Source organism: Botrytis fragariae (assembly GCF_013461495.1).
Source record: "Botrytis fragariae strain BVB16 chromosome Unknown tig00000001, whole genome shotgun sequence".
In the NCBI taxonomy this organism is placed as follows: Eukaryota; Fungi; Ascomycota; class Leotiomycetes; order Helotiales; family Sclerotiniaceae; genus Botrytis; species Botrytis fragariae.
Window position 1 is genome coordinate 3563462 of NW_023500987.1, and position 14517 is coordinate 3577978.

General features: G+C 43.7%; 3 protein-coding genes across 3 annotated transcripts; 2 read left to right on the forward strand and 1 right to left on the reverse strand.

Moving 5' to 3' along the window:
- Positions 1 to 2079: 2079 nt before the first annotated feature.
- Positions 2080 to 3577, reverse strand: Bfra_001084 (putative transmembrane protein; the record flags this gene model as incomplete). The annotated part of the gene is made up of 4 exons (XM_037331523.1): positions 2080 to 2613; positions 2802 to 3040; positions 3253 to 3271; positions 3533 to 3577. The coding sequence occupies 4 exons, from the start codon at positions 3575 to 3577 to the stop codon at positions 2080 to 2082; spliced, it is 837 nt and encodes a 278-aa protein (XP_037197856.1).
- Positions 3578 to 8541: 4964 nt separating this feature from the next.
- Bfra_001085 (uncharacterized protein) lies at positions 8542 to 11403 on the forward strand (the record flags this gene model as incomplete). The annotated part of the gene is made up of 1 exon (XM_037331524.1): positions 8542 to 11403. The coding sequence occupies one exon, from the start codon at positions 8542 to 8544 to the stop codon at positions 11401 to 11403; it is 2862 nt and encodes a 953-aa protein (XP_037197857.1).
- Positions 11404 to 12089: 686 nt separating this feature from the next.
- Positions 12090 to 14268, forward strand: Bfra_001086 (putative atp synthase regulation protein nca2 protein; the record flags this gene model as incomplete). Its single annotated transcript, XM_037331525.1, has 2 exons — positions 12090 to 12133; positions 12204 to 14268. 2 exons carry the CDS (start codon positions 12090 to 12092, stop codon positions 14266 to 14268), a joined length of 2109 nt encoding a protein of 702 aa, XP_037197858.1.
- Between the last annotated feature and the right edge of the window lie 249 nt (positions 14269 to 14517).

Sequence of the window (14517 nt, forward strand, 5' to 3'; positions counted from 1 at the left end):
CCGATAACCCGACTAAAAAGCGTCGTCGTGGAGGCGATGACGATAACTTCGGTCAAAATGATGATGATTGGGGAGTCTATCGTACCATTCAAACTGGAGACGGCGGTAGCGATGACGAGGAAGAAGAAGACCCCAGCGTTCTCCTCAAAACCCTGGAAGCGGATCTTTTGAAATATGATCCCGAATTCACGGATCAACATACTTTCGACGCGCAAACCGATTGGACCAAATCCCTCATTCATGCTTTTCTCCGCGGACCACGTCCCTTTAATCCAGCCAGCACGGCGGAAGCCCACCAACTCCATCTTAACGTCGAGCGAATCCGCGTTCCGGAAGTTATTTTCAACCCCAGCATAGCCGGGCTGGATCAAGCTGGAATTGTGGAAATCGCAGCTGATATTTTGAATCAGCGCATTTCAGGACCGGGCATAAATCAAAAGGATTTCCTAAAAGATATCTTTTTAACGGGAGGAAACACGATGTGGCAAAATTTTGATGAGAGATTGAGAGAGGGATTGAGAGCGAATTTGGAGGCGGGCACGGAAGTCAAGATTCGTAGGGCGAAGGATCAATTGCTGGATGCGTGGAAGGGAGCTGCGAAATGGAGTTGTGGGGAGAGGTGGAAGGAGGCGAGGGTTACGAGAGAGGAGTATCAGGAGAAGGGTGGGGAGTATCTTAAGGTATGTTTGTTTCTTGTTTTGTTTTTTTCTTCACTTTACTTCATCTCTATCCTCGTTACGTTCCATTCTCTTCTCTCCCATTCATCGTCTTCCCTTCTATCATCTTCCCATCAAATCTCTCTACTCAACCTCTGTATCTAAATCTGGATCTTGATGCATATCCGCACTCAAGACAGACAGACAAAATCCAAGAAACAAAAACCACCACGGTTCACTAACACGCGTGCAGGAACACGATCTCGGAAATGCATATTCGTGATCGATCGTTCGATCAATCATTCCATACCTACATCAAGAAAATCAAAATCAAAATCAGTAATCACTCCAAGCGAGGAGAGAGCATAGCATATCCTATCATATCATATCAATTTAAGCAGTTACCCACCTACCTACCTACCTACATATGTATGAGTGAGGTGAGATGAGATGAGATGAGTCATACAAGTTGGGATTTGGTTCTGGTTCTGGTTCCGGTTCGGTTTATTAGTTTAGGCGTTAGCTATGTTATTTTGTTTAAATAAAATCATTTTCATTATTGTTATTATTTGCATCTCTCTCTCTCTCTTTCTCTCTGGATCAGCAGCGATCTGAAGCTCCTATCCTATCCTCCGAGTTTCCCTTTATTTGACTTTGATTTGGAGATTGTTTACCTCGCCTGGAGGAGAGTAAAAGCATACAAATAGACGGACAGACAGACAGACAGAGAGAGAGAGAGAGAGAGATGGTATATCTGAAGATTTTCTATTATCATCATGATCACTAGACCTACTAAAATTGTACTTTACCGGGAGGAAGCGGGGTGAGGGGAAACCATTGCACTTCAGGACATCATTAAATTTATTGTAAAATCTTGAATTTCAATCTCCTTCGCTATTTGATGAGCAAGCACGCCGGCACGCTACCTAACTAGCTGACTAGCTAATGTTTGCACATGCGCATCTTGTCCACCCATCCATTCAACATTTGCCTTTCCACCCATCCACCAAAAAGCCACTGTGCTGACTGATATTCCTCAGAGTGTCTTTCTGCATACATACATGTATATCAACATTCTTTCCACACCATTCCGAAGTTTCCACACCGTGTTCCTACTCCACTCCCCTTACGAACGAGAAAAGACACCTTCATGTGGAAACCACAATGAATAAACACATGTGAAAGAAGCGAAGAAGGAGACAGAGAAAAGTAAGAAAAGCATGAACGCCTTGGTAAGAAATGGTTAAAGCAGAATCAGCAATATTGATTGATTGAAACACCCCTATGAGAGTGGGGTACCACTTTTATATAAAAGTAGAAACTCCACCCATGTGCCCTATCATAGCAAACCATCCCAAATAGCCTCCGTCTTTATCAACGCCTAAAAAGCAGAAGGAGAACAAGTTAGATCCTGTATGAGGTATTACATGGACATAGAAGTTGGTAGGCCGTCATTGGTTATTTGTCCTCCAGCAAGTTGTGAGCGTATGAGGTTCTCATCATTAGTGTCATCATCCTTGAATCGTTTGTTTTCTTGGTGAGGTGGGTATGCTTGTTGCGGTTGTTGCTGTTGCTGGTGACCTTGCTGCTCTTCACTAGGATGTTTGAGACTGGCTGCTGCTAAAGTTCTCGCGGCAGAAGGTTGAAGAGCACCCATAGGGGCCATTGGGGCAATAGGAGCTTCATGTCTTTGCATATGGTCTAATGGCTCCATTTGTCTTTGTTGAGGTGGTGGAGGATGAGGGTGCTGCGAAGGATGACTTAAGTTAATGTGTGGTGGTGGTTGTGGAAATTCGCCTTGTGATTCAATAAGTCGAGATTGAAGTCGGATGATGTACTCGCGCAGAGAGTAATTCTCGGCGTGAATAGCCTTATAATTATCCTCCAATGCATGGAAATCACGGACTTGCTCTTCGAGCTTCTTAATATATCCTTCTTTGCGCTGACGAAATGCTCTCTGTGTGATAGATTATGTAAGCTTGGGTGATGGGATTTTTTTGGATGACATGAGAATTGACAAAGCAAGAGAACCATAAATCTCAACCCGACGTTATTTTTTTTAACGAGCGATACTTCGCATCATAGCAACCTCACAAAGAATGCGCCAACGATAAAAAAATTGTGATACGAATGAAAATTACGAACCTGAGCTGCGCGATTCTGAGCTGCACGCTTCGATTGAGAAAGCTCGCGTTTTCCACCCTTTCTACCATCTGCATCGTCTCCTCCGCTTTCCGACATCATTTGTCCGCCGATAGCAGGATCTATATTATGGTCGTGAGGTGAAGCACTACTCGAAGCTTGCACTTCGTGATTATAGCCATGTGTCTGAGTATTATGGTGCTGAGACTGCGAGGTCAAGTTCAAGAGCTGAGCTCTTAAATCTAGAGGAAAAAGTGAGGCGCGTCAGCAGGAAGCAACATAAACATGGGTGGTGCTATGGAAGTAGGAACGAAGGTTTAAATCGCGGCGCGAAATTATAGGAAGAGAATTCTGATTTACTCGACTCGTATAGCCGCATATACCTTATACTGGGATGGGGGACAAGAAACCGTTGTTGTGCTTGGTTATAAAAGGAAGGAAGGGGAGGTTATACCATTATCTGCACTCATTTCCTGCGCGACTGAGTCAGCTTTAAGATGCAATACTTTTGGGGGGAGGGTTGTATTGTGTTTGCGAGCACGCGAATGAGAAAGCTCAAGCTCGAGATTGTTTTTAGAATTGAACGTTGAAAGGAATCGAATGGAGGGGTATGACAAGTGAGGTAAGTCCATGAACCATGAACCACCGGAGTTATAGGTAAAGTAGTGAATGGGGAAGGATTGATAATAGTAGTAGAAGTAAAAAGTAAACATGATGAAAATAGGAATACGAACCTGGTTCTGCATTTGTGCTACCGGCGCGGGCGCGATTGATTGCATGTTGGAAAGTTATTATCGAAATCGTCCCTCGATAGGTAGTGTAGTAGGTAGTGGATATTGCTTTTGGGGACTTTTAGTTGTCTGAGGGGGGTGTTGATAGTTTTCGAACTTTCTTGACTTTTGATTTGCTTGACAAATAGATTTATCAGAATGTTGACGTGACCTTTGATGGTGACTGGGGTAAGGATGGATGAGAGGTAGGTAGATAGGTAGGCAGGTGTGTAATATGGAGGAAATCGGCAACGGAACCCTTCGTAAAAGTGTACCACCGAAAAGGATGAGGTAAATATAAAATGTAAAATGCAAAATGTAAAATGTAAACGGCTGAGTTATTATTCCCTCGGGTCGATTGATTATCTGATTTCACCGTTTCCCGGGCTGGCTGGATCTGGATGGAGGTTGGTTGCTTATACGGAGTAGGACTGGACTGGACTTGAACTGGATAGGACTGGATGGACAGGACAGTACCAGTTTGGAGACCGCGAAATTCCGAGAGGTCAAGCACGTGATTGTAGCTGGTTATTTCCTCTTCTAGTATTTTCCGATTTCATATATATATATATAGTGAGGTACCGGTATATACCTAGGTGTGATGTGAATATAGATAATTCCTTTGGTAATTTTGAATATGGAATTATAGATGAATATACGAATATGTGAATATGTGAATACTTCAAGATCAAGAGTGAAGGATGAAAATGATGAGTAAGGACTTTATAAGTCTTGCCCAACTTTTCAAGGGAGAGGTATTTATGGTGCATTTTGAAATTTCAAACTAAATTTCTTTGCCTCTTCACATTCCCTGGTAATGGACTAAAAATTGCTTATTTGCTTACTCATTCATATCTACTTTCTCCGACCCTTCCGGCTTTGTTGTGCCATTATACTCGTATTATGGAAGCGGTTAAAGATTCCCCGAATTGACGCAATGATTCGTTTCTTTCAACCGGAATTTATGTTAATAATCAATTACTAATCATCTTTATTATCATCTCAATAGAAATACAAACCCCCGACTACTAGATATATATATTGTATATCGATGTGTTGTCATCATTATTGATCATCAGCTAGTAATCAATGTCAATTGAATCTTCTCTCACAGATACCTAGGAATACGAGGAGGTAAACATTCATTCTTGATCCATGTGCACAAAAGCTACATACATTCCTGAGTGCAGCATTTGAAAGCTCCTTCGATACTCGGCCTTTCGCTAATACTTCCGAATCCTACACTCCGGAATCCTTCCATTGAACCATCTCCTTTCTACTGCCAGGGTGCCGAGTTCGAAAGTTGCATGAGGACTCATGTACGACACATGCGCTACGATAAACTTGGGAAGGTGATACTCGTAGACATGAATTAAGGCTTGCTTGGGAGATTGCCGCGCTTCAGCCTTACCACAAGGTCACTCATTAACCTTATCAAACGGAAATGGCGTGTGTCAACTTCCTGTCAAGTATATTCGTTTGTTCCTTTTGACCCGGGGCCGGTCGCTGATTGATAGTTCTGACGTTCAAAAGCTTTCTTTTTAATTCTTGGCTTGCAAAAAGAAGTCCGCTTCAGTTTATTCCATATTAATCGCAAGATATTTATTTATTCTTCACGTTGAGAAATGAATCGGCCGGAGTCGGTGAGACAGACGCTCATACCAAAATGTTGCACTTTCATGATTCATTATTACCTCTATACCCCCTTGTCATAAGATCAAGATTCTGCAAGATCTCCAATTCGTTCAGCGGCGAATGGTTAAAGTATCAAGCCTTGAAACCGACATCTTGATATGTACCCTGGCATCGATGTGTCAAGACTGCGTATTTGCTTTTGAGCCATGTAGTACTGCAACGTCGGTTGATCTCATGTACAGCTGAAGATACTTAGATTCTTTCTGTGGCGCGAAGAATGAATAGCAAATCGTTTGAACTACAACCTGTCCCTTGCGGAAGAAAAGTGACCATGAATGAGAAGAACTTAGGGCAACAATAATTGTTGACAGACATCTTCTTTTACCCGCCGTTCAATGCAATATTTACGCACTGAAAATAGAATTGCTTTTAACGTACCGCTTTGACCTTCCGGAGTTATTTCGATTATATCAATTAACACCGATTGCTATATGGGAAACACAAATAGATCACAAATCATCACTTGTTCTTCTCGGCGGGCGGGGAAGTAAGCTGACTGCATTCAAAGCTTCCGTCACGTGTAAACACGCTGTCTGTTAGCGCTGCTGAATTACGAAGAAACGCTGATTGGTATAGATGAATCCTAAGTACGATGGGACAGGGTCATAAGGTAGAATATAACTGTAGGTAGAACTCTCCATCTGTTTGACGTGAAAAAGAATGACAGCATGGGCTTATCGCGTCGTCCAAATCATCTTCAGGTTTTACAAGTATTCATCACAGATATATCTTTTCTCCTGGCATTGTTCATCGTCATTCTATGAATTGACGATTGACTTGTTAAATTTCTTCATCAACTTTCCCTTTGAACTTCCTATTGTCTGTCCATTGTTCGGCGATCACACACATTTAATCTCTCACTCGTAGATAATTTTAGCACGGGAGAGGATTTCGGGCTGTCCCGTATAGCTGAAGTGTTGAAGGAGTTTTAGGCGACATTACAGATCTTTCTTCAAATCGTTTCATGTGTAATGCATCAAACTGAGTTCCCGGCTCTGTGTCGTTTACTATCTAACCAGACAACCTAAAGTGCATGCTGAAGTTAGCAATACTATACAGTTTCCCCCAAATACTACGATATCATCCTCCTCACTAGGATGCAGAGATTCTATCCATTCTATTCTTCTTACCTTATCACGTAACACACCTGTTGGCCCCCAAGTACTTTCGTACCCTACCCAATCAGCCCTATGATGCTTTTCTTCATCCTCATTCCCGTCTCTTCCTAGCGATTATCATCGTGTAAGACAGAGTGGCATTATGATGGAATCACCTCTACGCCTCACCCGTGTGGCCGTTTCCATCAACGGCTTATCTGAGCTTCAAGATGGGACATGCAGACTAAAGTCGTGGGAACAATACCATCACGTACAGTCTGAGTCTATCTTCAGCCTTACCTGTCCTACCGCTTCGCTTCATAGGGGCTCTCTGGATTGGCTCGTAGCTCGTTCATCGAAACACCCTCTGGGGTACACAGACGGGGAGGGAGCCGTAGCTCATGCTCTTGGCGAGAGCTTACAAATTTCATTACAAAGCTAATTGTCAATCGAGGATACGAAGATTACACGTAAGAAAATGCACATTGGTAGGTGGTTGTGTTTCGTGGAGTTTCAACAACGATTAAAGGCGCAGTTTGAAATGTTTGATGTGGACGGATATACCAAGATCGATGTGCGTGTGTGAGGGACAACGAATTGTTAATGGATGACGCTAACAGCCCGTTGCTAATTTTTCATTGTTGTAAGAACAGTTGAGATTTCTACCCTTTGATCAATCAATCCTCCATTTCAATACTGACGATGATTACTTTGCAGGTCACTGAAGGTCACCGAGGGTCGCCATGATTAATATGACGGTCCAGAAAGTCTCATATACACCATCAGTTTTCGAATGCTACATCTCCGAACACCTGAGAACGGAGTTTTGTGTACAGTGTGTTGCTGTCCATGCTACCTGGCGAAGGATTTCATAGAATTGACCTTACCGAGCAAGGTCAATTATCTGCAACTGCAAATTGATTCTACTCCAGTAAGATCAATTCATGAGATGTGCAACAAGAAAATATAAGTTGGCTGGTCAAGTGACCTGAGCAACTCTATTGGTTAATATCGATAGCGTCGTCTTTATGTCTCAGGACGCTCTCGTGATCTCAATTGATCTTGCAGGAGGAGAATCTATTGGATTTGTAGATGTGCAACAAAAGATTTGGAGGTGCTAGTCAAGTGATTTCTGAGTGGTTTTACTGGTTGGGTTTTAGGGGATCTCTCTGGATTGTATTTTTCTGGCCTCGGGGGAAGAGGTTTATGCAGAGCTTTTCGCTTGATTATGTCGTATTGGTTCTTGGACCTGGAATAAAGGATTTGGACGTGTATATTGAGTGATGAGAGTTTTGACGCATATCTAGTACGTGATCTTTGGTGAACAAGGTCCCGTCGATTGTCAAATGTGCACCGATTGATACGTGTACCTACCTACTTGTGAGCTCACTCAATTTATTCATTATTAAGTGCAAAGGCTTCATACCGTTTTTCAGGAGCGGGCTTGTATTCTATATTTGATGGTTTGCATCGACGAAAAGCGGCGGATATGAGTTTCTGAATATCTCGTTCATTATCGAAGCCTATATCTCAATCAGGTCTATCGTCAGAAATATAACTAGTAGGTGATGCACTGAGTCGGGTTAACCTGCCCGTTTCATTTTGCGACCTTGGGACTGGCCTGCGGTGCAAATTGAACTTGATGCTATGCGGTGGATATATGTTCGGGGTGAAGCATGGGAACATTTTGTGTGTAAGCACTGAGCAGAAGAGCACTATGTGCGGATCTTGTGCGATTATCTGTTAGGAAAGTAGTAGATACAGTCTTTTGAGAGGCTAGATATAGACATTGAGAATAGTGAAGATATTAATCTCGATTTTAATAACACCAAGTACCCTCATATATGACTGCATCCTCGAAACTATATGAAATAGATATGTTCGCCAATTGAGAAGAGCTACAGAAATGTCTCAAACACCTGCCATACGACTTCAGAAGTAGTCTTTGGTCATTCAGTCTCTGAACAAAAGTGTAACTTCATTTCATGGCTCTCCAAGCAAACCCGAGAATGTGGGCGCGGGGTCGCTGACTAATCATTCGTCAATCGAAAAGTTCTGGGTTTACAGATGCTGGGACCACCAGTGCAAATCGGACCATTCCGCACAAAACCTCAAGTGCACTGGGCACTTCACTACAACCTTTTCTTTGAATGGAGATGCGATGGCTAGATTACCACTGAAATGCCATCCGCCCTGCCTGTGCCTTCTAAAGGTGCATTGCGAGCACTTCGCAACATCGCCCTTGGAACATCCTGCACAGTCGCATTCAGTACCGGTATGTTAACAGAGGACCGCCGACGACGAATCCACGGCGCGAAGTTAGTACACGATAACGCCAAGAAACTCAAGTCTGCGAGACAATATCACGAACCGAGTGCACATTTGGCAGAGACATTCGAGGAGCAGGTCTTGAGATATAAGGATGATGGATTTTGGCAGGCTGGCAGCACCGCCTTGGGCAATGTTACAAGCGCCGAAGAGATTGTAGCCTGCGACTCAACATTTGGCAAAACGACAGAGCCGGCGAACCTGATACCCCCTTCAATTCCGTTCAAGCCGCCCCGAATTGAAAAATTACGCCCCCCAACCGCAAAAGATCCGTTACAAAAACCTAAGGATATCGAAGAAGACCGTCAACTGCGTCTTGCAAATGATATGCAGCAGATTATTGGAGATGGAAAGGACCCAATTGCTGTTGGTTCTGCCTTGCGGCGGTTCTTAGAGGCATTTGAGGAAGGTATGGATCTAGGATCTAGTGGCATGCAAAAATGTCTCTTGGAAGCAGCAATTGTGCTATCTACAGCTTGTCGGTCCCTTTCTATGGTGGAAAATATGGAAAGGGTTCTTGATACTGTTCTAAAATCGACCACTGTTTCTGAGACCGATTTCAAGCGATTTGAGCCACATGTTATTATTGAATCACTGTTAAGGAGTCCAGATGATAAGGCTAGCCACGACACATATCCTTCCAAACTCCGAAAAGCCTCTACTTTGTGCCTTACAGAATACAAAGCGAAGCCTGGGCCGATTTCGAATAAACTACGGCCTGTCATAATGGAAGCTTGCAACTTGACCTGTCAGTACAAGATGTATGATTTGACCAAGCAATTATTTTGGCGGATTGAGGCTACACGTGGCAAAACGTCTAACTCCGCGGTTGGGTCCTTCATAATCGCCGAAATACAGACCAAACAGTATCGTAGTGCCATTTCTCACTTCTTCAAACATTTCGTCAAATCGCCACCAAGCCAAGAAGAGCTTTACCGTGTTACGGATGCCGTATTCGAGAGAGCGCTTGAACTGAATCATTTCTCCCATGCTGAACAGGTTCTGATAGAGGTGTCGAAATCGATTCAAAGCGACCAGTTCATAAGATCGAACAACTGGTTCCAAAAACTGCTTGGCACGGAATGGCGTAGAAAACGGAGCATTCGCAAAACTCAAGAGAGGTTTGAACGACTCAAAACTGTGATACCGGCTGTTTGTCGGCCGGAAGCTGCTTATGCCGTTGTTATACAGTTATGTGTAGAAGCAGGTGATTTCAAAGCTGCCGGCAAATATCACGAACATTTGTTTCAAATCAGTGGTCCGTGTGAAGATGATATCCTCATACGCGGCCAGATTGCTCGTGGTAAAGCGATGTGTGAGGAATGGGATGATGTTAAGACCAATTTCGCCGAAATGGCAAAACTCAACCCCAATCCCAAAGTCTATGGCGACATATTCCCACCGATTCTTAAACTATTTGCTAAATCACATTCTGTGACCGAGACGGAGGATTTTCTTCGTTGTTGTCTTGAAGAGTATAAAGTACCTCTGACATCTTACGCCTCGAACATTATGATCGGCGAGTACGCAAGAGCTAAAGAGCTTCGTTCCATCCTCCGCTGGATAGAATATGCGACCTCTGTTTCAACGTGTTTTGACGCTGATTCATTCAATACTCTCCTAAGCCAGCTTTATAAGACTTGGGGTTTTAATTTTGAACAAGTATTTCAAGTACATCGTGTGATGTTAAAATCTTCAGTGGATTATACAAATGACTTTACCTTCGCGCAACTGCGCCAGCTCGCTCTTAAGGATTCTAGGGGGGAACAAGAAATTGCTGCTAGAAAGCTAAGGGTCATTCCCAAAGAGACTAGAGCTATAAATGATGATAACTACCCTCGTAGACAAATTGTTGAGGAGATGGGAAAGGGCAACTTCCAGAAGGTCGTAAACATATATGACGTCGCATCCAAACAGGGAGTCTTTATTCATAGTTCGGTTTTGGCAGCCACTGTAAAAGCTTTACTGCACTTGAATGATGGCGATACGCACATGGCTATTGAGCTTCTCAAAGACGCGAAACGCAAAGGCTATTTGTTGGATGACGCTCTTGTCACGCTCCTTACTCACCGACTACCAAGCTTCATGGAGCGCATCGGAAGCAGTCGTCTGATCATGTTCTTGACTTCTGCCAGAGAAGCAATCACCAAGGCGGAGGAGCATGGGCTTATTGTGCCAGAACCTGTGTTCAATGAAGTTACTAACATCCTTGTCCGAAATGGATACTTTCGGGATGCAATAGCATTCTGGACAGAAGTTTCGCAGACTCACAGCGCAACAGTTCGACCAAATGTGATTAATCTTACTATCCTTCTCAAAGCTTACATTGGTATGAAAGAACCTAGAGGGATCGTCTGGATCACAAATATGTTATCTGTTCATCAAGTCGTACCGGACCCACGTATGAAAGGCATATTGAAGAACACGCGAACGGCATTGCGAAAAAGGGAGCTTGGTCCAAGATTGAAAACATTTCTTCAGGCTATTGAAGAAGCTCATACGATCTTTGCTATGATGCGCGGAGACGATCAGAAAGACAAGAAGGATGCTAGAAATAAGACTCTTGAAATCATGGAAAGGGCTATGGCTCTCGATGCACAAAAATCACAGTCCCAAGAAGAGGTTAACAACTGGGATGATTTCGAGGACGAAAATATGAGTTTGGGTGAGCAAGATGAGTATGAGCCGGAACCAATAGCTGGAAGTTCATTTTAAGGATGTAGAATGGGATTTGTACATATATTTGTGTAGAGTTTGTAGAGCATATGGAGTATATAGATTTTGAATATCAGAAGCCTTTTGGCTCCTTTATCAAGCGTAACAGCTGGTGGGTAGTTAAAGACTTCAACCCCTCTCATCTCCCACTTACGTGATACCAAATTTTGGTGTCTCGAGAATTCGTGATACTGTATTATCATATCGTAGTTTTTTGAAGCCTAGAAACGATACACTCTTCATAATCATCATATTGAGGCAATGCACTCTAACCTAAACAATAGTATTCGTATTTTCATCCACAAACCAGTCGCTCTTCAAACTGCCAGGCTGCGTCATCTTTCAATTGTACATAAGCGAGCGAACTCTCCAACAATCAATCATCCTAGAACCTTGCCTGAGCTTGTCTTGAACATTACACCCGCATCGAGATTCTGAGCTTCAGATACCATAAAGTTGTACATCGATGTTGGTGGTGGCAGGATGTCGATTGTTGCAGAGTAAGTGATTTTTTTATTGGGTTGGGGAGGTGTTTTGATTTTTGATTTGATTTATTGTTTTTGATTTCGATTTTGGCTTGTTTTTTTGGAGGTTGTTTGTGGGGTCGTGTGAGGGGTTGTTTAGATATGATATGGGAGTACTTTGGTAGAGAGATGGTTTCCTGTGTAACTCGCAGAGTTAATGATATGGTTATTTGGAGATTTGGAGAATCCAATGCTTGGGGATTTGCGTTTGTTCTCTAAATGAATACATATTGAGTTCATTTCGCAAACACGTTACTAACACTCTCTGCCAAATAGCCAAATACGAAAAGTCGACGCCCAGCTCGACCGCGTCCAGCTCGCTCCCTTCCCTTACCCCGCAGATGAAAGTCTGGTGTCCGCGCAACATGCAAAGGTTGCTTCGTCGCCGCGCATAGCGGAGTTACAGGCGCTGGTTAAGGCATTGAGTACGACGTCGAGTTCTAGCGCGTTGCTCTCGGGTGGGAAGATTAGTCGGTTGTTGGAACAGGCTGATTTGAAGAGTTCGGTGCAGACTGAAGAAATTGAGGATGAAGATGAGGATGAGGATGAGGATGAGGATGACGAGGAGGAGGAGGAAAGGGAATACAAGAATGGGAGAGCAGGTGTAAATGCTTATCTGAAGAACTATGAGAGGGAATTGGAGTGGTTGTTGGTTAGTAAGGCGACGGTGCAAACATATGGGTTGATATTGAATACGCTGCTGGAACAAACGATTCCGCTAAGTGATGATATTTGGTATTGGGATGAAGTGCTCGGATCATATACATATTCAGGACTGTACACGATACAGACTTCGCCGCAGAGGTTGTGGGATTGGGGAAAGGATATTTATCGTGATTCGAGAGAGCGATTGGTGCATTTGAAGGAAGCGCCTGGAAGCGCGGTTAGAAAGGGTGGGAGGGATGTGAGAGAGGGAGTCGCAGGGCAATGGAGTATGTTTTATGGGTTGGTGAGGGAGAGTATCAGGGAGAGGAGCGTGGTGGAGGTGCAGAAGAGAGTTATGAGTCCTGTTGCGTTGGGGAGGTCGAAGGCGAAGATGAATCAGGCAAGGTTAAAGAGGTTTAGGGAGATGGGAGCCAGTGGACTAGGAGTTCTGATGGATGAAGCGTTGAGTTTTGATATCGATGAAGAGGGTGCGGGTTTGAAAGCCGAGGAGTCAGAAAACTCGGAGTGGAAAGATGTGGTGGAAAGGAGTGTGGCACTGATGGATAATGTGCTTCGAAATGTTACGGCTCTTGAGCAGGGAGTTTCGGATTTCGAGGATACTGTGTTTGCTAGTGTGGAGGATGACCCAGAGATTTCGAGTGCGGACAATTCACAAGCGAACAGGACGAGCAAGGTGTCGAGAAGATTGCAGCACATCCTCTCTACTCATGTACCGAAGCATATTACGAATTCACAAAAACTTGTCTCGGAATATGGACGACCTTCAAGACTCGTTAGATACTGGTTACCGGCTAGCATGTTGTTACTTTCGTCTTCGACTATATTGCGAATCTTGGTGAACAGAAAAGCAGAGGTTCTTACCTGGATCAGAGAACTTGGATCTACCATTCAAGATTTCTGGATGAACTGGGTTGTTGATCCTACTCTAAAGGTCATCGGGACAATTCGCCATGACAAGGATAGCGAAGTGGCAATTATGAGTAAAGAGAGTCTAAAGGGCGACATGGAAAGTCTGGAAAGGATGGTGGTAGATTTCGCTCGCGACAACCCAGAAGCCGCAAATTACGGGACTGGCGCTTTGAATGATTCACAAATCACCGAAATCAAAGCCAAAGTCAAGGCAGGTGATCTCACACCCGTTCTTCGCGCTTATGAAAAGGATATGCAACGACCATTTGTAGGAACCGTCAGAGGAGACTTAATCAGAACAGTTTTGATTCAAGTACAAAAGACTAAAGTCGATGTGGAGGTTGCGCTAAGTGGTATCGATGCGCTACTCAAGAGTCAAGAGCTTGTCTTTGGCTTTTTAGGTCTAACTCCTGGTGTTCTGGTCTGTTTCGCGACTTTCCGATATTTTGGAACATTACTCGGCTCACGCAAGGGACTTCGACGAGGTGAAAGAGCGGGGCGAACCGCGAGGGTCTTGAGAAATATTGATCGAATCCTTACAATTGCTACGCCTACGCAGAATAACTTGCTCTCATACAAAGATCATGGATTGCTGTTGTGTGAAGTTCATGTTTTGAGGAAGAGAGCTCATAGTTTGTTTCCTGGGGATGTGGAGAGAGAGTTCTTGGAGGATGTGGGGGATCTTTGTAATATCAATAGTGGTATTCAGGTGCAACTCAAGGTTTTGGAGAGGATTAGGTGGAGTTATGGTAGGTGGTTGAGGTAGTTTTGGGGAGGGGGAGGGGAGGGGAGGGGAGGAGAGGAGGAGAAGGGTAGAGAGGTGGATTCTAGGTGAAGTGTACAGTATTGAAAGGAGGATGGAGAAAGGAGAAAGCAATATTTGCATAGCGAGTGATATTGATATTTATATGGTATGGTATGATATGATATGATTAGATGACGGGATGGAATGGCATGGCATGGATAAAGAAATGATGACCTAGTCGCAAGACTGAGAATACTCTAATTTAGTAGC